General features: G+C 43.1%; 1 protein-coding gene across 1 annotated transcript; it reads right to left on the reverse strand.

Annotated features, from left to right (window-relative positions):
- Positions 1-26,062, reverse strand: pcnx3 (pecanex homolog 3). The gene is made up of 34 exons (XM_022762344.1): positions 25,863-26,062; positions 24,277-24,767; positions 23,706-23,884; positions 23,465-23,579; positions 23,197-23,236; positions 19,686-19,815; positions 19,185-19,354; positions 18,336-18,393; positions 18,083-18,224; positions 17,775-17,932; positions 16,633-16,786; positions 12,560-12,592; positions 12,276-12,447; positions 11,860-11,970; positions 11,663-11,754; positions 11,420-11,529; positions 10,842-10,947; positions 10,640-10,732; positions 10,371-10,521; positions 9,558-9,702; positions 8,953-9,130; positions 8,649-8,757; positions 8,197-8,326; positions 8,042-8,100; positions 7,730-7,945; positions 7,201-7,454; positions 6,784-7,014; positions 6,259-6,362; positions 6,002-6,149; positions 5,656-5,886; positions 5,142-5,416; positions 4,872-5,041; positions 4,328-4,734; positions 1-3,119 (listed from the first exon to the last, which is right to left on the reverse strand). Exons 2-34 carry the CDS (start codon positions 24,427-24,429, stop codon positions 2,967-2,969), a joined length of 4,977 nt encoding a protein of 1,658 aa, XP_022618065.1. The 5' UTR covers positions 24,430-24,767; positions 25,863-26,062; the 3' UTR covers positions 1-2,966.
- Between the last annotated feature and the right edge of the window lie 898 nt (positions 26,063-26,960).

A 26,960-nucleotide genomic window follows, 5' to 3' on the forward strand; every position in this document is an offset into this window, starting at 1 on the left:
GAGGGAAAAAAAAGAAAAAAAAAAGAAAAATCACATAAAAAACTGTACAGAACATTTAACATTGACTTAAAGTTCTTAAATAAAAGACCCCCCCCCCCCACAAAAAAATAGCTAAAATAATAAAATGATAACAAAGTGGGATGGTGTATGATACATTTTGTGCAAAAGAAGTATTAACTGATTCTTCCCAAACTGCACATTTCAATGTGAAGAGTGCCTCTCTCCACTCAGCTCTGCCCTCTGATGGGTAAACAGTGTCCCTCCCATAAACCTCAACATAGTGTCTTCAATGTAAAAGAACCCAAAATCCAATAATAATAAAATAGATTTATATTTTAAATATAAATTTGTATACGAAACATGCTGTACATAATTTCAGAGATTAAGAAATCCCTTTTTTATTGACACCCAGGTCTGTCCGTTAACTTGTGCTTTCCTCACTCCCAGCAAAGTAATAAAACCAAAAAAAAAAACCAAGCAAAGAAAACCAAACAATATAACTCCCTGTTGCTTTGGATACAAGAATAAGAAAAGAAAAACAGAAAACAACACTGATCAGAGAGTCTGTTTTTCCTGAGTCAAGGAAGTTACAAACGTGTTTTGAGAGGGATAGTGACGCACTTTTCACCTGCCGCAGCGTCTTCACAGCCGAGACTGACAGAAATCTCAGGGCTGCCAAAAAGATTTTTAAAAAGGGGGAAAAAGCTTTGTACTGTATATGTCCCTTGTTCAGATGTAAAGAGCTGAAAGTGGGAAAAAACAGCGCTGCAAGGACAGAAAGATTCAACAAATATGTGGCTTTAACAGCATGCAGTGTGCAGAACATACTTTAACCAAGAGAGAATAAAACGCTGTAAAGGGGGCATCTTTTGTAACGTTAGTCTGACCCAGTACTCGACGTGCTTCATAACGGTGACATTTTTTTTATCCCCCTTTCAGTTTTCTCCCTTTGGACAAAAAGTCTTCCCACAGAATAAGTCAATTTCTTTCCCGTTATAGACCCTGAGAACGCTGGCCTCCTTTCAAGTTTCCTACAGGGGAACAACGTTTCTGAGAGATTATTTGGTGAGAAAACTAGCAGTCTTCTGATACGGCGATTAATGGTATGGCACAAGGTTATTTCAGAATCTTTAAACCACTGCAGACAACTGGGCACAAGGGGACTACGCCCCTGGAACTGGGGAAACATTTAGGGCTGAATTTGGTTGGACTGCCAGCTTCTGTTTCGTCTTGTGTGATGTACTTCAACCCTCAATCAGTGTTTTCAGTTGCTTTTCACAGTGGTGGAACAAAGAGTGCACGAGTGGGAAAGAAACCAACCTAAAGTGACTTCTCAGGAATATTTCCAGTTCTATTACATATATAAAAAAAGACAGCTATTGGTGAGATGATACAAATGTGATGACAGCAAACAAATTGAGGGAGGGGTGGGGGTACAGTTGACAGAAGGCAGATTTCCAATTCGATATATCAGCACACCATATAGACAAACCCCGTTAAAGATATCTGTAAGACAATATTAATCAAATAAATATTCCACCTTTGCTTTCAGTATTTATTCAGCTTTGTTTATTTCCAACTAAAACGCTGGATTTAACTGTTTAACTGCAGTAGTAGTGGGTTATATTAGTAGTAGCAGGAGATGCAGAAGCAGTAGTATAGCAATGGGAGGGGCCGTACTGCAGGCAAAGAAAACAGAGCTCCCCACACAAAGCAGCCTGGGTCCCTGCTATTGAGAAAAGTCATAAGCTGACTGGATCTGATCAGAGAGGGCGTTATTGATCGGTCATCCAAAGAAAACAAACTCAGTGCCCCTTAAACACTGAGGAACTGGTGATTCTTCAAGTAAAGTAAAACAAAAAAGGACATTCCACTCACCAAAACAAAAAAAAGGCTTGAAGTTTCTAACACTCCCGGTTTGTGATCAACACAATTTTCACAGATTGGAATCACCCTCTGCTTGATCCTGATCCATGGACACCAGCTCTGTCCGAAGCCATCCCACATCTCTGTGTTGCTAGTCAGATTCAGGACTCGTGTCCAGGCCTAAATAGACTGTAAACTAGCGGTAAAAGCACCACATGTTGGCTGGGATGGGAGTTTTTTTTTTTTTCCCTGAAACTTGCTCCAAGACAGAACTGTTGAGTGTTGATGTTGTCAGGCACCTCTGTAGGAAACAGGCCAGAGGACAAAGATGACATTTTGGTGGGATGTGTTTTTTTTCCTTGTTGAATATGTGTAATGTGCAGGGGAATAGATGTGGAGGCTCCAGAAATTGTTCAATATGTACTGATAAATATTATTTGACACATGACTGTAGGTCCGGTGAGGATGGGGGAAAAACAAAACAAGGCTTATCATGGTTTCCACATATCCTTCACCTGCACGTACAGCAACAAACTGATCTTTTTTTTGATTGGTGATGCAAGAAAAAAAAAAAAACCTGCTGGTGCAGATGTTAAGTGAGAGAAAGTCAGAGGTGATCCTCTATTCTCCAGTATAGAAAAATAAACAATCCTCAAGCAAAATATCCCTTATAATTGCACTGGCCTTTCTGGCCTGTCACTACTGTCACAACCAAAAGGTTGTCCATAGAGACACTGAGTGCCTTTGTTTGGAGAAAAAAATGTACGAGTATATCATCAGGCCTCGTGAGTCTTGATGAAAGCTGACTTTGGCTGAAATCATTTCATGATCTGACATGCATCAGCTCAGCATTCAGATGTTTAACTCCTTTGGCTGAGAAGGAGAGAGGTGATGTGTATATAACCAAATCAATCCAGTATTGCAGTGGGCCATTAGAGGATTTACAAATCGTGGTTGCACCGAGTCACTTAAACTAGGGTTGATGGAATGAGTGCTGAAGGCTGGAATGAGTCCGGTCTGGATGGGCCAAGCCCGGTTCAGATTCAACCGCGGTGTGCTTTCACTGCAGACAATGTCACTCGGGGTCTCCCAGTGCAGACTCAGCGCAGGTGCTCAAGTAAAGGCAGCTCTGTGGATTCCTCTCGGGGGGTGGGGGGGTCCCCTGCAGTTAGCAGGGTTGGATCCATCGTTTGAGTGGCTCCCAGAGGATCTTGTGTTGGACTGACCTCTTGTAGGGGTGCAGGGGGAGTAGACTGTGAAAGATAAGAGATTAAAAAACATTGCATTACTGCCATTTAAAAAACACCACTGTCAAGTTGTCTGTGAAGACTAGAATTACCACCTCGCGGTTGTTTACCTCTGCCACTCAGACTCTTTCAGGTTACAACCCTGTTCATCAAGAGTCACAAAATATCATCCATTTGTGTAAAACTTTGTCATAACTGGTGCGTGAAGTCTTGAGTTAGGGCTAAAAAGAATTTTGTGAGGTCACAGTGACCTTGACCTTTGACCACAACTCTGTGTGTTTTACACACACACACACACACACACACACACACACACACACACACACACCGAGGCTTTGTCTACCCACTCAGTGGTTTAGCTTACAATTTGACAAAGCTTTGCATAATTCTGGGCCACTTCCTGTTTGTGTTCCTCAAGCGCAAGAATGTTGAAACTATTCACTCAGTGCTCAGTTTTAGTTATGAGCAAGTCCACTGCTGTAAATAAAGCATGCAACATGAAATCAGTAGGTAAAAGATTTATAATGCTGGTTACGGTCCAGTCCTAGATTGTAGGATTCAAAATTCTGTTAATGACACATGACCATCATAGGAGTCAGCAAGAACTAATGATCATTTTCATTTTCATTATATTCACATTTCAGAGCCTGGAAGCAGATATTATTCTGCAGCATTATTCTTTTAAATCATGACTCACAATAATTAATAGATAATGAAATGGTTACTGATTAATTTTCTGTTGGTTAATTAGTTGACATTGCTATTACCAATACTGTGAAGGTAGAGCTAGAGAAGAGACAAAAACAGAATGGTTTCTGAATAAATTGCCCGACACTAGCCAGACCATATATGTTGGATTTTCTCTTATGCAAAGGAACTCAGGGGAAAGGTGGATAGATGGATATTGATCTTAAGGAGCCAGTATATTTCATCAGAAGTGCTTGTCAGATGGTTGAATAGCTTCGGAAACCCCCTCCCTCCACACCTTTCCAGTGTTGGATTAGGGGGGAGCTGTATACAATCAGTTACATTTCTGTAACTTGCACTTCACACTGTGATTGGCCAGCTGTGTAGCGGTGAGAATGTGGCCAGACCTTGAACTCTCTAAGCTTTTTTTTTTTTTTTTTAATTGACCATTTTATTCTCCGGGCTGGACGTGACCCTGAGTAGAGTTTCACATGAATCAACAGTAAATATATTGACAGCCTCCTCACCTGTGTGCGTATGGTCTGTACTGTTCCTCCTTCCCCCTCCACTGCAGCTGGTCCGTTAAAGCCCTTCCTGCCTGAAAAACTCCATTTGCCAAAGTGGCACTCATAGTGTAGTCCACTGCCCTGGCTGAGGCCAGCCCGCTGGCCCGCTCTGTGCCCGGAGTTCTCCAAGAGGCTCGCCGGGCAGAAGCGCTCTGGGCCTGGTAGAGGAGGCTGAGCCACAGTGCTGCTGAAGGAGAGCTGGGAGCTAGACAGCTGCTGGCCCAGAAGCCCCTGAATGGAGGACGTACGCTGCAGGGATGTGAGCAGGCCTGCCTCCATCCTGCCCTCTGACTGACTGAGCAGAGCTAATGGAAGAGGTTGGGGGTGGTGAGGCCAGCTCTGGGTTGGACCTACAGGATTGTCTGTACCTGAAATGCAATAAAAGCCATTTTGTAAATATGTTTGTACTTTATTATAAGTTGTAAATAAAAAAACTCTGCAGCTGTAGTTTTTGAGTGGGCAGTCCTGCAGGCTAAGGAAAGCAGTGGTTGCTCTTTGGTCTTACCCATAGAGGGCTGGACAGTGGTGATATGCGGCTGGGGAAGGCTGGAGGCTGGTGTACTCTGGGTGGTGTGAATGGCTGGGTTGGTGGAGATCGAGGTGGAGCCGCCTCCACAGTCCGAGTCTTCAATGTTTCCACCACTGTTACAGCCAGCACCACAACCTTTCTGTAACCTGCAGAGGGATGTATATTAGAATTATGATGTTCACAGTAGCATCACTGTCCCTGAATGATTTGTGTGTATGCACATCACATGCAGTGAAGACCATGTACCTGTCCCAGCTACTTATGAGCCAGGTGTAAATGTTGTGTGGGCTGACGGGTCCTCCCCACACAGACCGGAGCTGGCTGTGCCCCCCAGCATATGAGGTGGTGAGGGGGGAAACGTAGATGGGGTAGCCAATGGGCTGGTCACATGAGGAGTTAATCATATTCCTCAGGGCCTGTTTGGCGTTTTGAATGCTGCCACGCTCTGGGTTCCGATTACGCAGGAAAACCAGCTCCTGCTGTTGCCCCGCCCACAGCCCTCGCACACACTCTCTGTTCACCTGTAGGGGGCAGCACAAAGACAGGTCAGGAGAGGAATGGAGAGGCGGAAAGGCTGAATATAAATAGCATAACCATTTTCTGGGTGTGAAATGCACCCTGAGCTTAAAGCAGCTGATTTTCATACAAAAATAGGTTTAAATAACTAATAAACTAATGCAACAATAACCAATTAAACAAGCCATGGTTAGAACAAGCCATCATAACAAGACACCAAGTAATACACAGAAAGAGCTGTCACCTTGATGACTCTGAAGCTGAGGAACCTCTTGTTAAGCATGATGATCTTGTACTCATCGCTGCCGTCATCCATGATGTGGCGCAGTGCCAGCAGGGAAGGCATGTTTGCTAGAATAGCGCTGCGCCACACGGGGTCGCCCTCGTGTGATATTAACATCTTCTCCTCGTTGGCAGTGATGGCATCATACAGAACCATCGGATCCTCATACTCATCTGGAGATGTAAAGTGGTCCTGGAGGGAAACACAGATTACAGGGTTGGTCTCGGTTCAGTGACAAAAACAGTCATTTATTTTAACCTTTAAACCTTTTTTTTTTAGTCTGAAATGCTAGAATGAGAAATGCTACCTGATGCAGTTTGAGGGACATCCGCACTCCAGGTGCCACGACTCGATTCAGCAGGTCCATATCTGCAAACACCCATTCATCCCTAGGAGACGTGATGCGAAAGTCTCCCTTGAAGAGTGCATGGAGGCCATAGAGAAACGGCTCCAGGCTGTCAAACAGAAAAACAACTATAACTCTTGCATATTGCTGGCACATATTCAGGCAGCGATGGATGATATTAGCCATAGTATGAGACGTGGTAATATAGGTTGTCTCACCTTGCAGACATGCTGTGGGAGGCTGTGCCCAGAGCTCTTCTTCCCAGGATACACAGCCCAAAACAGAGGTTGACAAGTGGAGAATCTCTTTCACAAGTAACCGGCTACAACACAATAGAGAAGTTAAGATAAATTATAAAACATTGTACATTTAATGTTTTTTTCCTTGCCTATTTTTTTTTTTCTAGAATGTATTTTATTTTATGCATAATGAAGACAAACCGCCCCACCCCCCCAAAGGCTAAGCATGAAAATGGATGATACTAGCTGTCCTATCAGTTAATTGCAGGGGTGAAAAGTTTCATGTAGAGAGAATCCCATCTTTTCAAGATTTCCACTTATTTGTCTTCAGTTTCACAACGTTGATACTAATTTCTTGATTTACAGATTGTTTTACTTTTATGTTTGGATAAATGAGGGTAGACTACATTTGATTACAGCTCCGCCACGCACAAGAATGTGGATAGCTGGTAGAGGAACAAAAGACAACAACTAGTGGGATCCAAGTGTTGGAGAGTGTCTAACCGTTTGACGCCTGCTGTTGCAATACTGAATCCAGTCCAGGTAAATCATGCAGAATGAGGAGGGGGTAATGCCGGAGGCCCTGTGGTCATAGTCCTCATCGATGTTCAGGTTGAAGGTGGGGTCACTGTCTACGTAGTTAAGCCCGAGACAAGGCCGCAGAGCCTCCTGAATCGTCTCATTAGTCAGCCATTCTTCCAGCTTAGAAGATCGACTCACATAGTAGATGATGCTCTGTTCCAGGGAACAAACACATGATCCAAATTATTTCTGTAGACATACAGAAAAGTCAGCTAAAATATTCCTGAGTTTTCAGCAACTAAAAAAAAAAAAAAGACACATGTCATCATGTCAAGTGTTAGCAGAAAGCATGATTTAAGAACAGAGAGCAAAAAAGAACTCCTTTGATCAACAGCTTACCTTGACATAGTATGTGATGAGGATCTTCCGAAGGTCGAATACTTGCAACATGGAGGCTGCGTTGTTGTCGCTGATGCTGTAGCCCTCTAGTACGTATTTGGTAGCGGCCACCTCCCAGGCCAGCCAGCGCTGTCCAAAGGCAGCATTAAATGACAACATGTGGGGCAGGTGACCAGGTTCACAACAGCAGCATCCCTCGTCCTCCTCCACCCCCTCTGTGATGGCCTCTACCTCCCTCTGCTGACAGTAGGTACCTGGACAGATGTGAAACAGATGAGGATCAGCTGCCCAAACACTTCCCTGTATATAGTTGCTTAATTTATCACAGATTGGTACTTAAAGTAAAATTTACAATTACCATGAATTGAAATAATTTTGATTATCATTTTACTGGACTGGAAATTTGATAATTTTACATTATGAACTGATCTTTTACTGTCAAGTGACAACAAACTAAAATACTCAATTGACAAGTTCAAACCAGCAGATAAATACAAAACTGTCAGCGCCATCATCCCCTGTTGCTAACCTCTGAACTCTAGACCCCTCAGTTGGAACGTGACAAGGCCATTGCCGATCTCGATGATGTGCACCAGAGCATTGAGGTAGTCCGACGCGAGGATGAAGCAGTCGCCTGTGCTGTAGTTGCCCCAGCGGCCGAGCAGCAGGTCTCCACACAGGCTGTGCTGCAGAGAGCGCGTCAGGTGCTCGTAGAAAATTGAATTCAGATTGTTGTCATCAGCACCTTTAAGAAAAGAAGGGACCGTCACCATAACTACAGAACAACAAAAAATGAGTCAAATAGAGATGATTAGATGGTGAAAGAACATTATGGCATTACCTGGGTTACGGTCTAACTGAGTGGCAAGTCTGGTGTTAGAATGATCGACCCGCTTGGTGCTGCAAACATGTCAAACCAGCATTAGAACTCAATGAAATATTTAATATTTGGATTGTATGAACTGTAGTGTCACAAATTTTTGATCAAAAACATACTTGTAGTCACGCTCCCAGAATTTTACAGGTCTGGTGTATGAGGTGACAAACACAGCACTGCCTAGGACAGGATTGAGAGGGGTGGAAAATATGGCAGAGAAGATAGCCTGGACAAAAAGCACAGCAGAGTCTGAAGTAACATGAGTTAAGGACATGTCATCAACGAAACTGCAAGGGGTGAAATGTCTTTCATAATATCTAAGTCTAGTCCAGGTGACTGGAAAAGAACATACCATGCATAGGAGAAGAACAAAATAACTGATACATCATGTACAATAATGCAATTTAACACAATAACCACACAACAAACAGTAGGGTATAATGTTTAGTGTATGTTGAAACTGTGGCAGATTTTGAAGCTATACTTTGCGCTGGTGCTGTATTAGATTGTATTATACTTTAAAGTGGAAACTTATGTATCATTACTGTCACAACATTAAACAAACGGATACGGGGCACAGCAAAGGGTTGAGCAAAGGCGTGGAAGGCTGATCCCCAGGTGATCTGCCAGGGGGCGATGTAAGTCAGCACAAAGCGAAGCTTGTACAACAGGTCCCACATCTGAGAATTCAAAGGACAAATCAAAATATCACAGAGAAACTATGTCGCCAGCTTCATACAACAACAGAGATACAACAGAGATTAACATACACATGTCCACTGTGGATAACAAACGGCTTCTGAAGTAGAATGAAGTGAAATTAATTAATATTATTCGTGACCAAAATTCAAAGCTGATATTGCGTGTGTTCTAACCTTGCTGAAGAGAATGGACATGAAGTAGTAGTCGATAAGGAAGGTTTCCGAGAAGTGTGGGTAGTCAAAGTGGAAGAAGAGTGTGGTGAAGCACAGTGTGACGTACTGCTGTGACGGGGCACAGAAGGACGAACGCAGCAGTTTCATGCCTGCTACTGAGATGAAGAGAGCTCGGCTGCTGGAGGCATCGAGAAAGACAGAGAGAGAATCAGTGTCGCATATTGACATACACGGCTAAATCCATACATTAAGGAATGACATGAGATCTCCAAACCCAGACGTGACCTGCTTGTGCTACAGTTTAACTGAAAAATGTATTCACCTTTACATAGACTACTGTACAGACTGGCTGGATTACGGATTGAAGAGGAGAAAAAAAAAAAAAAGGGAAATGAGTGAGGAAATATATTTTCTGTATCTTGTGCTACTGAGCACACCCTGCAGAAAGCAATACACCTGGGGGTTGGTTCAGCATGTCTATAGATTTTACGTTCTACATTTCCAACACACACAGCTAACAATACATATCCCCAGGGAGCAGAGATGGAGAACAGCATAATGTATGGATGTGAAATAGTTTGGAGACAGAATGAGGAAAGGCTTACTGGATGTCCAGCTCTTTGTGGTTCTGGCCCACAGTTCGAGCTTCTGTCGTTAGGGAGTTAAGCACCACAGCAGGGTAGATGAAATACTTCTCCACACACTGAAGCCACGCATACAGCTTCTCAAACCACATCAACTGAGCAGCATCTGGGGCAAACAGAAAGAAAAACAATCTTACACACTTGTTGAGAAAATCCACAGCCCAAACTCTGGCTTTCCCCTTAAAGCTTTTCACCGCTGCGAAATAAATCTGGCAGAAAATTATTTAAACTGAAAAAAAGTAGAAAAGATGTTTATACAATGGGTGGTATGGTGTACTATTTCTGACATCCCTAACTCTTATCAAATACTGGAAATGGATCTGCTCAGGATGATATGTGATGCCTGGAAGGGAGATACAGGAGGGCGCAGGCTGCACCATCATGTACGCAGTGTGAAGTTATTTGATACTGCCAAAACAGCCTTAAGATAAAATAAATAAAGTTGTACTGTAACTGTTTCAGTTTTTATTCAGCTACTTCAGTAATATTTATTGATTCTTGGTCTCAGTGGTACCCAGTATCAGGGATATCTCCAAATATGCAGCTATTTAATTGTTAAAAAATAATTACACGGTTTGGTGCTGTTGCACTCTGTACAGCTCCCCAAGATATGTTTGAGGTTTAACTAGTGAGCACTAGTTCAACTACAGTAGTTTCACTTACTCTATGCAGCTTTTTCCAGCGGGGATAAAGCTGCATGGAAGTTTTCTTCTTACTTACATGTGCAAGTTTCTGTGCATGTGAGTGAAGATAAAAGAGCAATCAGACACTCACCTCGGACCTCAAACTGACTGTACTCTCTGGAGCGGAGCACGGGGTGAGCCAGGCAGAACCATGGCAGCTGTTTGCGGAGCTGTGGCAGGAGATAGTGTGTAATGAAGCCTACAACTCCGGCCAGGATGTACAGGACAAAGCTAAGAGCAGGCTGTGAATTGAAAGAAAAAAAGAGGAAATTTAGCATGAAAGGTCTATGGTCATTTGTCACTGACACCCTGTGAACAATGCGGTGTAATAATAGGATCAAAAACTCTGTTCCAACTAACTTGTAGAGCGATGAAAACTGTGCTGGCACTGATGGCAAAGGTAATCACAGCCATGAGGGGACACATGACAAGGTCTGAATGAAGAATCTCTTTCTACAAAGAGAAAGTGAGAAGGTGCAAGAGTATGACTTTAAAATTAATGACACTATGAAATCAAAGTGAAATTGTCGGTCTGCACAGGCAAGTGAAGGGTGATCTTTACCACAGAGTTACGCAGCTTCTCAGGAAGAGGGTCCTTGATCTCCACAGGGGGTTCTTCTGGTGTTCGGTTCTCCAGCTCAGGGAATAATTTAGACCGGACAAGTGACCTGATGTAAGTGGCAAAAAACCCCCCCCCAAAAAAACCCGCACAAAAAGAACCATGAGAACTAAAGCAAAAAGTTAAGGTTTGACATCACAGGCAGCATAATGAAAGCAGTATATCAGTAGCATAGAAGCAGCATCAGTCTTCCATCAATGTCAATACACTGGATGCATTAAGGCACACTTCTGTGTATAGGCCACTTGTGTTTCGTCGGTGCTCTGAATTCAAAACAGTCTCTTTAGTTATGCATGTAAAACGGAAGAAAACAGACTTGAAGCCATAGTTAAATGAGTAAAGCTTGAGTAAAACGCAACATGTTGCACAGCCTACGTAGACAGCAGACACGAGAGGAGAAATGCGCACGCACGCACACGCACACACGCACACACACACACACACACACACACACACAGAGAGAGCATTCATCTTCAAGAACTTCTAAGAACACGATTGACAATCTCAGTCACTATACTAACCACAGGATGGTAGGATCACTGCTTTGGCGGCTGAGGTGGTAGGATAAGGCCAGGAGGAGGCCACAGAACACAGAGAACAGTACTGGCACATGGGCATCCCCCCACGGTGCCTGATGAAAGCAGCAAAACAAAACAATATCAAATTGAGGGCAGTCCATATCAATTCTGACTCTGATCAGAAGCTCACAAAAAGAAACACCAAAGCACCCCTTCTTTAACGTCCAGTGTCTCTGTTCCACTTACGTTGATAGCACCGAGGCAAAATCCGTACAGCAGAGCAGCCACCAACACGCTGCGTATAAGGCTGAACAGAGATGAGAGGGGGCTGGTAGTGGCTGAGGAAAGAGACACGGAGAGAAAATCAGGGAGAACCTAAACACAAGTCCTCAATGATGTGCAGTTTCTAAACTACCAGACTGTTTGCATTGACATGTTCTTACCAGTTCCACCAAAAATGTGCATGTCAATCTGCTCCAGCAGACACATCACAAACGTATTGACCTGAGGTAGCAACCCAAACAGGAAAATGACTGGGAAACACAAGGCAAACACTGTTGGACAAAAGAGAAAAAAATATTTTTAAAAAATGTGAGGAAAGAATTGAATGGTGGACATACACCCACAACCAAAACAAATGAACATTTCTAAATTTTGTGAAACATTAGAATTTTCTATCTGCTAAAACTCTCCAAGTTTAAAACCATTAATCGATTCAATGCATAATGCAGTGATTTATAGCTATTCTCTAACTATATTACCACTCCAATATAAAAATATGTTGACAGGTGCTTAGTGTGAGTGGTGACCTGAACACCTGGTACAATGCTGATGTAAGGAGCCATGTATAAAAACTAACCAATGAGCATATCCCTGACACAAAGCAGGAAGTGTGCAGAGAAGAAGGTGACACCATAGAGGGAGAAGGGTTGCAGGCTTCCAGAGCGCCCAGATAGGTCAAAGATCCAGATCATCACACAGCACAAGCAGAAGTAGACCGGCCGACTGTACACAATGATCCAGTTGTGGCCCTTTCAAATAACAGACAAAAAGACGCAGTCAAAAAAGTCACATGAGAAATGCCTTGTTTTGGACTAAGTTTTGAGAATATTTTAGCATATAAAAGATGAAACCAGTACTCACATGCATGGGAGAAGCTGCATCTGGTTGTACACTCTAAAACAAAGAGGGAGGGACTTTAAGCTTCACAGGTTTCACATACATTTTGCATGAAAACAAAAAATTATGAGAAGCAACATTGACAGGAGGCATGCCTTAAGACATCCAAAACACAAGATAATTTGATAGTTGTATTATACATTATAAACAACAGAGAAGATATGTTAAACTCTTTAAAGCTAGGCAGACACTGTCTTGATTAAGCCGGATTTTTTAACCCAAATCAATCACCCCAAGCTAATTTTAGAATTTAGCAGAATTTCCACCTGATCGGTTTTAATTTCATGTTCACATTGACGGGGGTGTCACAGGACCTGATTAACTGCCAGAACAATCAACAATCAGCTGTTGAATGATCGGATGAATATCTGGCATGTCCGAAATTTTGGTCAGCTCTCTTGCAGTTTGAGCAAGTCTGCACAAAGATTTCCCACATGGCTGCTGTTAAATGATCTATTATAAAACAAAAAAGCTGGTCTTAATATTACTGGAACAGTGATTTACATCTTGTGGCTGCTGTAGTCTTCAGAGGCTGTGCTGTCATACAAATAAAATGGAACTTCACAGCAAAATAGACTGACAACATTGACTTCAGACATCTTCACAGCCATCTGTGAGTCTATTTTGCTTTTTTTCCTTCTTGCTTTCCATTCAAAGTAGAATTGCACAATGTAGCACTGTCTCTCTCTTTTTTATCAAGGTTTTGCAGGATGCAGACATCTTGTTCAAATAAAACATAATTGTTATTGTCATTGCTCAAAACCAAAATCGATTGGGTGTTCTTTGTTTAGCTCAGAGTGAGCGCCCTTGTCATGACTGGTCAATCAAACTGTACAGTGTGAGTGTGGAAGTTTTGTGATTTGGTTGTGCAGAAAAGTGTGATTGAAACGTGTATTAGTATTTCTACTCCAAAACAGATGAATTACTGGCACTGAAATTAGAACTGAGCCAAACCATCTCCCTCTTTTTCGTTGGAATTGAATGCGCTCCCTCTGCTCCTGTAGACACTCACTAATAACTTGCTTCCACTTACATCCTCAGAACTAGGGGGACCTAAACCTAAACTCACATAGACAACTTGAGGGACAAATTAAGGAAGAAGGTTGGCTCTCTGTTTAGGAGCAGGTCCTGTCTCCCACTGTGTAGTAGGAAAAGGATTGTGGAGGCAATCTTTCTCTCTGTAGTGGATTATGGAGATGTTATTTATAGACATGCTCCCATTTCCAACCTTAAACATCTGGATGCTGCCTATCACTCAGCTCTCCGATTTATCACTAATGATCCATATGGCACCCATCATTGTGTCTTGTACCAGAAGGAGGGCTGGCCCTTCCTCTCTATCAGGCAAGATTAACATTATTAATTGACATGCTGATACTGATAGGCCAATTCAAAAATGTGGTTTGAAGTTCCTATTTCATCCTTTCTGACCGCCAGAGGCTGTGTTTTAAGCATTAGATCCTCCGTCTCACCTATGCGCAGGTTGAGTATTTAATATCAACAATGTCTCTGGTGACCCCAGATGACCCGAGAGAGGGTATATCTCGCAGTGTCATCAGGGAATCAGTTCCTTTTCATCTTCTTGCTTCTTACTGTGGTGCTTGTATGGCCAGATGATGTCATGATTGTTGCCCCTCTTGTCTTGGCCTCGAGCACCTAAGGGAGGGCCTCTCCAAGCACCCTTGCATGAATTGCAGCTTTATGCCCCAGGCATTATGGACCACCAGGCTGGCGGAGGTGGAGCAGTTGCTCGGTGAGGAGCATCCCCTCCGCAGAACAGTTGCTTCCAGCTCAACCTATCTGTCGCAGGCATAAACGGGTTGAGGCAGCCACGGCTGCCCCTCCTGGAAAAGGGCTAAAACTGAAAAAGGTAAGCTCTCTTCTCAGGTGGAGCAGCTATCAGCGGAGCTGGCCCAGATGAAGTGTGTTCTCCTGACCCTGCGTTCTGGTGTTCAGACAGAGGATGTGGAGACACCTGCTCTGCCCTTGCCTGAGTCGCTCCCTGTGGAAGATGTCTCCATAGAGCTGTGCCCCTTCCTGGCAGGCTGAGGGGCCCTATGACTGCCTGCCGAGGCCTCTCCCTGCCAATGCCATCATCTTACAATATCTTCAGAATAACCATCATCCAGGACCCAGCAAAGGCTTTAGCTCTGAACCAGGATTTTTAATGATATTAACATGCTAGAGCTACAGGCAATGTATTTGCTGGGGCAGAAGAACCAGGCTGCAGACTTCCCGTCAGGAGGACCCGAACCGGTACTAAACACTTTCATGGCGGCAGTCAGAAAGACTATTGATAGCCCCAGAGCACCTTCCATGCGTTTACAATATAATAACAGGTGCAAACTCTTTTCACGCTGGTGCGTAAGTCGTGGATTTGGAGTTATGGAGTTTCTGCAGTCCCTCCTAGATGATGGTCGTTCTCCCTCTACATCAGGGGTCCCCAAACTACGGCCCGCGGGCCACATCCGGCCCGCCAAAGCAATTGGAGTGGCCCACTTAACGATCCCAGACAATCCCTCTAAACATCAACCAATTTTTATTAAATTGCATTTTCCTACACAGAATTTAAACCATGGCGGCCCTTCCGAAGGGAGCGACTCAGAAGGCTGGGGCTGACATATTTTACACAGCGTGACGAGCCGAGTCCGTAGACACCAAACTTGTGGACTTTGGACAAACTTTTCCGTTGTGACATTCACACTAGTCTAAATGGTGTGGCACCTCAGCATATGAGAGATGACCCATGGCAGCCCTTCAGAAGGGAGTGACTTAGAAGCCTGGGGCTGACATATGTTACACAGCGTGACGAGCCGAGTCCCGTAGACACCAAACTTGTGGACTTTGGACAAACTTTTCCGTTGTGACATTCACACTAGTCTTAATGGTGTGGCACCTCAGCATATGAGAGATGACCCATGGCCTGGGGCCGCCGCGCGCCCCCCCCCCCCCCGGCACAGCCATTGTGCCCAGCAAGCAGAGCTAGCCGCCCGCCGGCCCGCCGGCCCCCCCCGGCATTACCATCAGTTTGTGTTGTTATTTTTTATAAAATAAATGGAGTATCTGTGGTACTGTCAAATAAAACAATGTGAAGACTTTTTATTACTTTTTTTTGCAAATCAACAGGTGGTGCCAAAGCCAAACGAAGGGCAGCTACAACAAATTATCATTGTAATCTCCACAATAATACTGGTTGTCACCCTGGCCCATATCATTTCCTGTTATAGACTAACCTCGGCCCCCCATCTCAGAAAGGAAAGTTGATGTGGCCCCCACTGAAAAAAGTTTGGGGACCGCTGCTCTACATTGAGGGTATATGTGGCTGCCCTGTGTTTGTTATGATGGCCCCAGACGAGGTTGCACTCTTTCCATTCAGCTCCTGTCCCATTGGGTTGTAGATGTGATTGTTAATGCATATAAAGGTGAATAATCATAATAATAAGTGTCACTCTACCAGGAGTGTCTCCACATCATGGGCAGCCCTGAGAGGAGTACCCCCTAGAGGTCATATGTGCTTCTACAAGGTAAATGTGGCCACCCCACGTCCTCTGGGCATCGTACTTCTGCCACGTTCCTCTGCGTCTACGCTGTAAGGTACAGTATGTACTCAGGAGTCTTCTTGACATTGTTGGTACTGGTCATCCAGTGCTTAAAGCACCGCCTCTTGCGGTCATCCAGGATTCATAGAACCTTAGTTACATTTGTAACTTTTGTTTTACTGAATTGGGAAGTGACTGTTTTACATAAGCTATTTAAAAAAAAAATGTATTACTTATGAGCGTATAATTTGTCATCTTGTATATGTCTTGTATATTTGAATACATACTTAAATGCATTTAAACATACACTCTGGTTGTTGCTTATATAAATACATGTCTGAATGTATCTTTGATTCACTGAAATTTTGTTCTTAATATTTCTGGCATTTATTTATTTTCTGTACTCAGGTCTTATTTGTAAATGAGATCTTGATCAGAATGTGACTACCTGATTAAATAAAGACAATGTGCAAATAAAGAAATATAGAGGTTATGTACCTTCAGTAAGGAGTACTGGCAGCTAGCAATGACCAGGCAGAACTGGAAGACCCAGATGTCCCTGAAAAATCCCTGGAGCAGCAGTAGGAACCCCAGGAAGGCCACCAGACTGGCCAGCACCACAGCAAACACATTTTCTCCCACTCGCCGGTTCCTGGCGACAGAATTCAGAGAAATCAATATTCAAACAACTTAACCATGTTTGCCCTCTGTATAAAGCCCATGCTACTTCATAAAAGGCAATTAACATGAACTGAAAACTACTGGGACATGTATGTTTTAAAACACCTTGATTAAAATAAGCCATTATAATGTTGGGGTGCAGACACATGGCAATAAAGGGACTACACTATCATACTCTAATGCATCTTGTAGGAGAAAATTTTCTATTTACAGGAGTAATCAGTATCATAATCATGTTTTGTTTTAGGCTTTTTCCCTGTGAGTGTTTAGGCTTGGAGCAGCCTCAAGCAGATATAATCCCCAAGGTAACACTGAGGAGTAAACCACTGTCACTCAAAGTGCCTTCTTGTAAGGTGAAAATATATAAAAAGTATCTTTTATTTATTAGATGGTGTTAAAACTGACTGAGATTACAACCATAGAAAAGAATTATGTTTTGTTTCCATTTATGAGTAGAAAGAGAAAATCATCATCACTGAGATACAGAGCTCAGGATGTAGACTTAGAATAATTATCTGTTGTTATCTCTCATCTTCAAGGGCTCCCAACCAACAATTGTTTCTCATCACAGATAACCACAATAGCAGCAGTGATCAGCTGTATGTAGACAGAAGCACTGTGGTTTCAACTGCTCTCTGAAGTCAAAACCAATGTACAAATGGTTGTGCATCACCATGTGCCTGGTTTGGGTTCCGAACAGTCTGCATCTGTTTCACAGAAAATAACTGGCTTTGCTCATACTTTTTATTTACTTGTAATATCAGGAGGACATTCACAACAGATACACTTTCTTTCCTCGCCTGTTTTTTTTCCCAAATTCTTCTCATGCACTGATGTACATTATTCTTTGTATATCAGTCATCAGACACGGAAAACTAAGTACAAATTGCTTTGCTTTATTTTGGATAACAAGTTAGAACAGATTATCATCCTTTCTCTACTTCTACAGTTTGGCTTACCTGTCCAATAAGGCCAGAAGAGCCAATCGATCATATCGAACCCTCAGCCACTTCCCAGGCAGCACCCAAAAGCGATAGTATTGTTTGGGTTTGGCTTTCTCCTCAATCATCAGAGTGTTTTCCTGGGACTCTTGTAGAGACTCGTGATCCAGCTCAAACTACAGATGAGGTGAGAAATATGTGTTGAATTCAGAAGTGGAAACTACAGGCACATCTGATGCTTTCCTTTTGAGGTAGAGAGCACAGACTTATTTATATGACATTCTACCTTAGATAATTTGCCACATTAAACAAGAAAGACTGCTAACCTCGGGCATTTCCAGAGGCACCCTGCGCACCTGCATGCCCTGTAAAACCACAGGTCTGGGCTGGAGCATGGACAGGACTGGTGCCCCTTCTTGGACCTCAGTGGAGGTGAAGCTTGAAGACTGAGACTGCCTCTCTCGCTCCCTGCAAGCATGAAATTTTATGGCATTAATTGTACCCTTTAGTCATGGCTTTCTGACAGCAAATACATCTTATATTCTTGAAAAAAGGAAATAAAAAAACTTAATAACTTACTGAACTGGGTCCTCATAACCGCCTCCAGCAGGTCCAAACGTGTAGGACCTCTTCACTCCTGTTACACAACAGAAAGAAGACTGAAATACAGTAGTTTCAACAGGGAATAACCTGGCTGCTATATTATATAGCCAATCTCCCATCAGATAACTCTTATGCTTCAGAGACGCTATGGAAATCTTTAGGGGACGTAGATGCACCTGACTGTCACAGCTACGTTTCCGACAGATGTGGGTGAATGTTGATTTTTTGGTATGGGCATAGTTGATGTCTTAGTACCTGACAAGTTGTGAGGGTTACTAAATGCCACCTCTTCCCTGCCTGGCTGGCATGGTTTAGTACTCTTTCTCTGCGGCGGAATGATGCATCTATGCCGCTGTTATCAGAGTATCTCAGGCGGTCAGTAAAGCATGCGTTATAGGAATGAAATTGAAAACAGACGGAGCAACAAGTCTGAAGCCAACCAACCCTGTGACGTCACAGGTTATAGCACTGCAAGATGCTGGCGCATTTGCTACTAAAGATATAACGGGGCTTCTTTTTTCTTTTATATGTGTTTGTTGTTATGTACTTGTTGATTAGAGTGGAAATCAATTTAGTAAATCATGTTAACTAGAGTGACTGCTTCATATCCATGTTAAAAGACATTTAGGGAAATATATATGTTCTCTTGCCTCGAGTTAGTTAGTTAAATATTTCAATATAAATTATTTTATATTTAACTGATAGACATGAAGAAAATGTTGTTGAGAATATTAACTTTATGACAATCTAATTTTCTCTCAAGATGAAAGAAAGTAAGTACATTTCCCAAAATGGTGACCTACTCCTTTAAAGCCAATGACTCACCACTCTCATCATAGAAATAGTGCACTGCTCCCTCTGATGTGTCGTCGAAGGTGGAGGCCTCGTGGATGCCACTACGGGGCAGTAGGAGCGAGGAAGCAAACTGTAAGGCTGAAGGAAGTGTGCGAGTCCGTGAATGAGAGGATGTCCGAGCCCGCTGGAGGTCCTGTAGGCTACAGCAACAAAAAGAAAAAAAAAACAAACAATGTATTGACTAACATTGTTTAACATGAGCTCAATGAGTCCTGCTGAAGGCTGGCATGTTCCCTGAGTGGTCATTTTAGGTAATTAATCTGTTATCATTAATTTCTCCCAAAGTTGCTGGGAATATTATATGTGAACTCCCCACAGTAGAATCTTTTTATTAGGGATTCTAATTCTTATGTTCATCATGCCGACAGCTTTGACTACTGCACACTTGGTAGAGACTGAAAAAATATTAAAAGGCACAGTCGAGGCAACGCATCAACTACAACCTTCACCCAGGTTTTCTTTTCAACTAACCTTGGAGGGGATCCCATGGTGGACGGGGGCGGTGTAGGGTTGCTCCCAGCATTGTGTCTCCTGCGGATGGCCTGGGTCCTCTTTACACTGCTGACTGAGTCGTGTTTGCCCCCATCCTCTGGAGCCATGGCTGTAGAAGGGTTATCAGTTACATCAATGCACCGGTTTACATTACAGTGTCAGTGTACACAAAACAAGGCACCATTTGCATTAAAAATGGACACCAATATCTAACATTAGCCTATTACTGGATTTTCCATTTGCCATTGTAACATCTGCAGTCATTTGCATCTCTTAGTATTGTATTTATGTAGTTATCCAAACCAGACATATACCCATACCCAGAATTACTTATTGATGAGACATATTATGTCCCAAAAAGAACAAAGCTTAACTAACAATCAAACTGTTTCCTCTGCATTTATCCAGGCATGGAAATCCTCACTGAATCCAGCAGGAATTAAATTATTACATACTGCAGGAAACCTATAAAATTTTCATCACACACTTTAAAGTTTTTGTAAAGTTATTATATTTGTCTATTTGAGTAATATTTTCTTCATCTTGAAATCTGTTTTCCATTCATTTCATGATTTGTAAACTACAAGGCAGAGTCACAAATATATCAGTAGTCAGTACTGATCTGCAGTCAGTATTTGAGAGGGTTTAGTTGCGCATTAGTGACTCAGATTTACCTTGAAAGGATAGTGACTGTAAATCATATTCAAACATTCAAACAACTAAATTTGTCCAGAGGCAAGGTCTGTGTCAGGCAGCAGATCTCATCCAATAACTTTACACTTTCACTACTCTCTTTCTTTAATTTCTTAATTTATGTTAAATTACAAAAAAACCTCTTTTTGAAAGTTGTATGTGTTTTTCAAATGTATGTCTTCCAACTTAATTCAATGTAATTTTGCCAACTTATGACATAATCACCATCTAACCCTTTATTTTTTCATAATAATGCTGACATTTTATAAGGGTATGTTGGAAATGTAGAGGCAGTGCAATTCAAAATATTTTTCTATTATGGTCAATAAATTATTTCAAGTCAACAATATGAACCACATTTTTATCTGTGGATGCCTTACAATGTGGTTCCTTATCTGAGACTCTCCAGGCCGGCTATTGTTGTTAACATACTGAAAACACTGCTCCATTCCAAGATTGTGCCTTCACCATCACCAAAAACTAGAGTGGAATCTCTCAAAACACTAAACTCTAATCCACTGATTATAACACCAACTCACCTCCTCCCACAGCTCCCTCTTCAACCAGCTCTCCTGCCCTCCAGCCCATCTGGTTGCCAGTCCAAGAGCCTCCGAGAGAGTCCAGCCGATGATGATGAGTTCCAGGGAAGCCATCAGTATGAATAGTGCGGGCTTCCAGATCAGACTTAGAGATGGTGAGAGTTCGAGGTGCAGGGGTGGAGGTGGAGGGCATTGTAAGCAGAGTAGAAGGCAGAGCTGCCGTGTTGCTCTGGCCTCCACCTGCCCCATCCATACTTAGCACTCTTGCATGAGTCTTGGCACTAGCTGTGCTAGAAGAGCGCTGAGCAGCACGAGCATGAGAGGGGCCAGCAGTTTCAGGTAAATCCCCTTCCCTTGGAGTGGGCAGTTGAGCAGCAGGGGGGAGTGGGGATGTAATGCCAGTGTTAGCGAGGTCCGGGGAGTAGCAGGAGGTAGAGGAACTCGAGTCATCATCGTCGTCGTCATCATCATCGTCTGAGCTGTATCGTCGCTGGGAGCCCAGACTAGAACCAGCGCTCATGTCACTGCCATCGTCCTCGTCGCTGGAATCCTCAAACAGACTTTCACTGTATGCCTTGGCACCCAGCCGGTTGCGCACTGGGATGTAATCTCTGTGTTGTCTGTGATTGTGATGACGCCTGTAAGAGCCACAGTCGAAACTACTGCTTCCTGCCCCGGCTCGCCTTCGTGGAGCTTTCCTTCGGCCTGGCCTGTGCCCCACACTACTGCCGCTGGCCCGCAGCAGCTTTAAGTCTTTAGGGCGCACTACCTGCTGGGCTTGCAGAGCAGGCTGGTCAGACAGTAAGAAGGGGGTAGAGGATATGGGCAAAGCAGGCTCGGAACACACGAGACCCAGGGCCAGCCCTGAGGGCACTGAATTGGCCTGCCGAGGCGGGGGTAGAGGAGGAACTGGGACATTTCTGTCTAAATCACAAACCTCTGAGTGGCCACTACTTGAAGGAGAAGAGTTCTGGAGAGGAGGGGGCTGTGCAATATCAGAGAGTACAGGGGGCAAATCCTCTCCTTCGACAAGTGTCCTGTCCAGCCCCTGGCTAAGGGAGAATTCTTTGGAAGGGGAACGCAGTAACACGCTGTCTGATAGGTTATCTGTATCACTGCCACCCTGTCCTGCCAGATCCTCTGTGGGCTCAGGGAAGTTAGAGCCTAGCGCTTTTGCTGAGGCAGACAACTGTCCATCTGCAGGCCGTGGCTGGCTGAACGAAGGGCTTTCCAGCTGAGTAGAATCAGTTTTTTCACTGCGGTAACTGCTAACAGTGCTCAGCGTCTCACGGTCTGTGGTGGCTCCACCTGCACTGAAACAGCTGTCCGTGGAACCTGCAGCTAGCGCCACTCCGCTACGGCTGCCTGGGTGCTCAGTCCCAGGTGCAAACACCACGGGATCAAGGCCCAAACCCAGGAGATTTTCACTCAACTCCTCACTTAAGCTGCTCTTTATTAGTGGACTAAGGGGAGTATCCCCCAGGCTCTCAGATTCAGCGGAGGGGCCAAGGGGAGAATAAGCCCCCAACCCATTGTTCTCAGGACTCCGTTGAGACAGTTGTTCTGGTAACTCCTCAACTTCCTGCAACTGTTCTTTCTCGCCTCCATCTTCTTGACTGGAGGGTGAAGGGGGGATAGACAAGCAGTCTCCAGGTTCTCCAAATCCAGTCGACAATCCAGATGCTCCCATGAGACCTGGGAAATCTCCTCCCAGACCAGCGGCAAAGCAGGACTGGACGACACTGGGCGCTCCTGCCAAAATCCAATTGAAAAGCACTTTGTAAGACTGTAACACAGAGGTTTGGAATTCTGCTTCTCAGCACCCACAGCTGTTTTTATTCCTTTATCTTATTTTTATCTTATTATAGATTTGGATGCATGCAATACCATGCATCCCAACGGACAGGATTAAGAGTCATGCCTACAATGGAGTGAGAGTACTGGGTTCCTGTTTTCATACAGGCAGGATTAGACACTGTTCAGTTTGCATGATGCTTGTTTCTGGTCACTGATTAGTAGCAGACTTACTAATAGTATCCTGGGAACTCTGGCGTAGGATCTCACGGTGAGCTGATGTAACAATCACATTGTTGCTTCCCTGTTCCCGCAATAGCTCTTTGATATCTGGGGTAAAAGGAAAGAAGTCACACAAAAAGCAACACTGCATATTTAACTCAGAGTGACCTGATGCACAAATATAATTGTGTAAGGACAGTGTACAGAAAGGCAGTATGGTACCACAGAATTCAGGTACTTACCCTTAGTGCCCCCTGAATCCTCCAGCTGGGGTAAGAACTCCTGAAGAATAAGGACAATAAAAAAAAAAAGAAAAAAAAAAAGGGCTAACCCACATCAATATATACTGTATATATAAACAGGGACATTACAACATTTGGCTCTAATGAAAACCTTAGCCCAGCAGATTGGCAGGGAAACTCATTAAACATTTTCTAACAAGTAGAACAGCAGAAATGATGAGGAGAAGAAAGAGGACTGCATGCTACTGTAAAATGCAGCAAGCCTCACCGACACCTGGTTCAATCCAAACAGGGAGTGCTGTGAGCTACAGCGCACTGGGGGTGTTGAGTTGACCTTCCGAAACACAGTCATCTCTACACCAACATGACTATCCCTGTGAAGAAGTTACACAAACAGAAAATTAAAAGGACTGCGGATGCATTTCACAGCATTGTGATTTCACATTTTCTCCAAAATTAGTCACAAAACAACTTCTTACCTGTGCTGATTCCCATCGTGGACACCTGAACCTTCATCTCCTTCTTCTGTCCTTGGGGCTTCAGCTGTGAGTGAGGCCTGCTTCTTCTCTATAATCTCCCCAAGGTCGAACATAGCATGAAGCCTGTAGTTCACCACCTTAATGGCTGTGAAAAAGACTGCCACAACAGCAGAGTAGACACCTGCGACCACCAGGCTTGCAGGAAGAGCCTGAGAGGGAGTGAAAAACACAATGACAGCAACTGAGACTAAGTACAAAAATGAGATAATGAAATCCACCTCAAGGAATGCGTGCCAGAAATGATTTGATAATGACTGTAAATTCCAAAAAAAGGCATCAAACTAAACACAGTATTATGTACTTAAGAGAATGAAAGCAAATACCCATTGCTCGTTTCAACAGGAAAGTTTACAGTCAGCTGTACTCTTAAGTGATTTCTTAATAAAGATGGTAGAAATGAGATATGCACCACATTTAAATAATTTCAAAAAAAGCAATTCTGCAAGGTAACATTTAGAAAATTTGTTTATAAGGATTCATGCTGAATTTGGTGGTTCTTTTATTTATCATTTATCATAACCTCTTGTGAAAACATGCTTACCATGTACAACAGAAAGGGGAAGGCCAGAAGAAATATCCAAAGGTAGAGGTGGAAGCAGTTGGAGAATGTGCTCTGATGGGGGTCCACATACCAGCCTCCTGTCAGTGAAGCCCACACACCCTGCCGCAATATCTGAAGAGCTTGGGAACCCATCTCCACCTTCAGGTTCAACCAAAAGCTGAAATGCGTCCTCCTTCTAGGCTGTAGCTCAAAAAACTGTTCAGCAGTTGGAGCCACAGTATTTTGTGTCTATGATGGCACTTCCATTGGGGATGGCAGGTTAACCAAGACTGTATCATCAAGGACAATAGTTCTGTGTCTTGGATATGTATACTTCAGTTGAGGTCGAGAATCCTTGCATATTCTTGTGCCAGTATGTGCTCCCTCCCTGCACCGACGTTGCCACACTCTAGCCTAATCCTTGTTGGGTAATCAGGAGAGTGACTTTTTGGCACATTGGTAACCCACTGAATGTATGAAAAAACATTCATCTGTAAGAAAGACCAAAACTGGTTTGTTTCCTTATATGAAACATATTTCAAACATTGCATTCAGTGGGGAAAAATGAATGCTAGGCAATAACCCATTTGTGAAATTACACTGAAAATCACATAATAAGTTTTACTCTTGTAGCAGAAATCTGTCAGCTTCCCACATGCACATATCAGTTGTGAAGATCGGCACCTTAGAGTGTCTTTCTAGTCACTTTAAGTACTTCCTTAAATACTCATAATGATAATGAAACAATACAGTTTCCTCTTAATTCAATCCAGTTGGTCTTGAATACGTTTAGCAAAGGATGACAAGATAACGTTTGTGCCGAGTCAAACATTAAACTTGAACATTTACCATTCAAAACTTACAGATTACATCACAGTAATAATCAATTGACCAGTTACTAAGGTGGAGTGGTAGAATATTTTTAACTGATCACTATAAGGAAAGGTGAGACTGACATAAGCTGACACTGGCACGCACTACAGTGATTAAAATGACCGTAGCGTTCGTCAGTAGATGTTTTCTAACCAAAGCAAAGCAATAGAGAAGCTAAACAACATAGTTTATAAGTTTTTGCAGATTTCACATAGGATGACAGCGCTTAAAACATCATATTTTTATGTCCAGGCCAGTGCTGTGCCAGCTAGATTAAGTTTTCTGACTGACATTAGCAAGCTAACACACAATTTAGCCTAGCTTACGAATATACCTGTGCCTTCCCGATCGGTTAAATACGACCTGCTTAACCACTAACGCATTAATCACCTCGGTGAATATGAAATATTATCGATAGCAGCAGTACACCACTGCAAACAGGCTGACAAACGTTAATCATCATTAGATTGCTTGAAGCTAGTCACCGGCTAATGCTAGGCCGCATATATCAGCATTTCATCCTGGGTAATGTCCCTGTCGTTAGCACTGTGACTAACACCAACCTACAACAACAAGTTAGCTTAACCGCTGGTTGCTAGGTGAGCGTTAGTTTAGTTTGTCACTGGCTAATGTTAGCTTAGGTTAGCTTGATAGAATTCACAATTGTGCTCACAGTAAAATGTTTTCCACATTTGGATGCCAGCATCGCTTACAATTAGCATTAGCTGTCCAGCTTGCCTCATATCCTCCTTCCGCATCCAGTCCTTGCAAAAAAAATCTCAGAGCTTTCCTTCTCAGGATGCTAGCGAGCAAGGCAACCGCCTGAGCAAAAACTAGAGCTTCACTTTCTGCTAGCGCTGGCTAACTTATCATTGTTTTCAGACAGTCCCTCATCCTCTTTGGCATCAGAGGTTGCCGGACATGTAGCGGAAGCGGAGGTCCTCTCTCATGATGAACAACAGCTGTTTCTTGGCACAAACGGTGCCTATGTGAAAATGTTCCAACAAGCTAGCTGACTGAGCAGCTAGTGCTAGCTAACAAGTAGTTGACACACACGCACGCACGCACTCACGCACGCACGCACGCACAGAGCGCGATTAAGCGAGTGAGCGATTCCCATGGCGATGATTGGCCGTATGTACTGACGTCATGGGGAGGGTATTTTTCTCTTTAATTTCAAAATTATCAATCATATCTACAGTTCTGTGCAAAATATTTAATCACTAAAAGTAAAGTAAGAATGATTTAAAAAAAATCCATGTCTAGTTTTAATTGATAATCTAACTTGATACAAAGTGCAGTAAACAGAAAAAAAACTTAAATCAAGTCAATGTTTAGTGTGGCCACCCTTTGCTAGTAAAACAGCACCAGTTCTCCTCACTTGCACACTGCATCTTGGAGTACTTGGAGAACAGTTCTTCTATGAGATTTAGGCTATCTCAGTGTCTTCTGTCTCTTCATGTAAATCGAGACAGACTCCATGATGATGAAATCAGGGCTCTATGGGAGCCAGACGGTCTGTTGCAGGCTGGGGTAAAGGTCATGCGTCAAGATCTGAGGAGAAGCCATGAAACCCATTGATGTTATAATGAATTAGTTAGAAAACATGTATGTAAATCTACAGCATTGGTATTCCTGAATGTCCAGGAAATATAGAAATTATTTAGATTGAAAGCAACCTTTAGAGGCTCTGGCATAAAAAATGTACACACACAATTTTAGCTTAGACATAACAGTGTGTTTTAATGTGTAATAACCTTGAACCTAAAGTATATTTTACAAATAGTAGTGTTTAGAAGTACATACATTGT

The sequence above is a fragment of the Seriola dumerili genome, unplaced genomic scaffold (genome assembly GCF_002260705.1).
Source record: "Seriola dumerili isolate Sdu_G_001 unplaced genomic scaffold, Sdu_1.0 BDQW01000449.1, whole genome shotgun sequence".
NCBI lineage: Eukaryota > Metazoa > Chordata > Actinopteri > Carangiformes > Carangidae > Seriola > Seriola dumerili.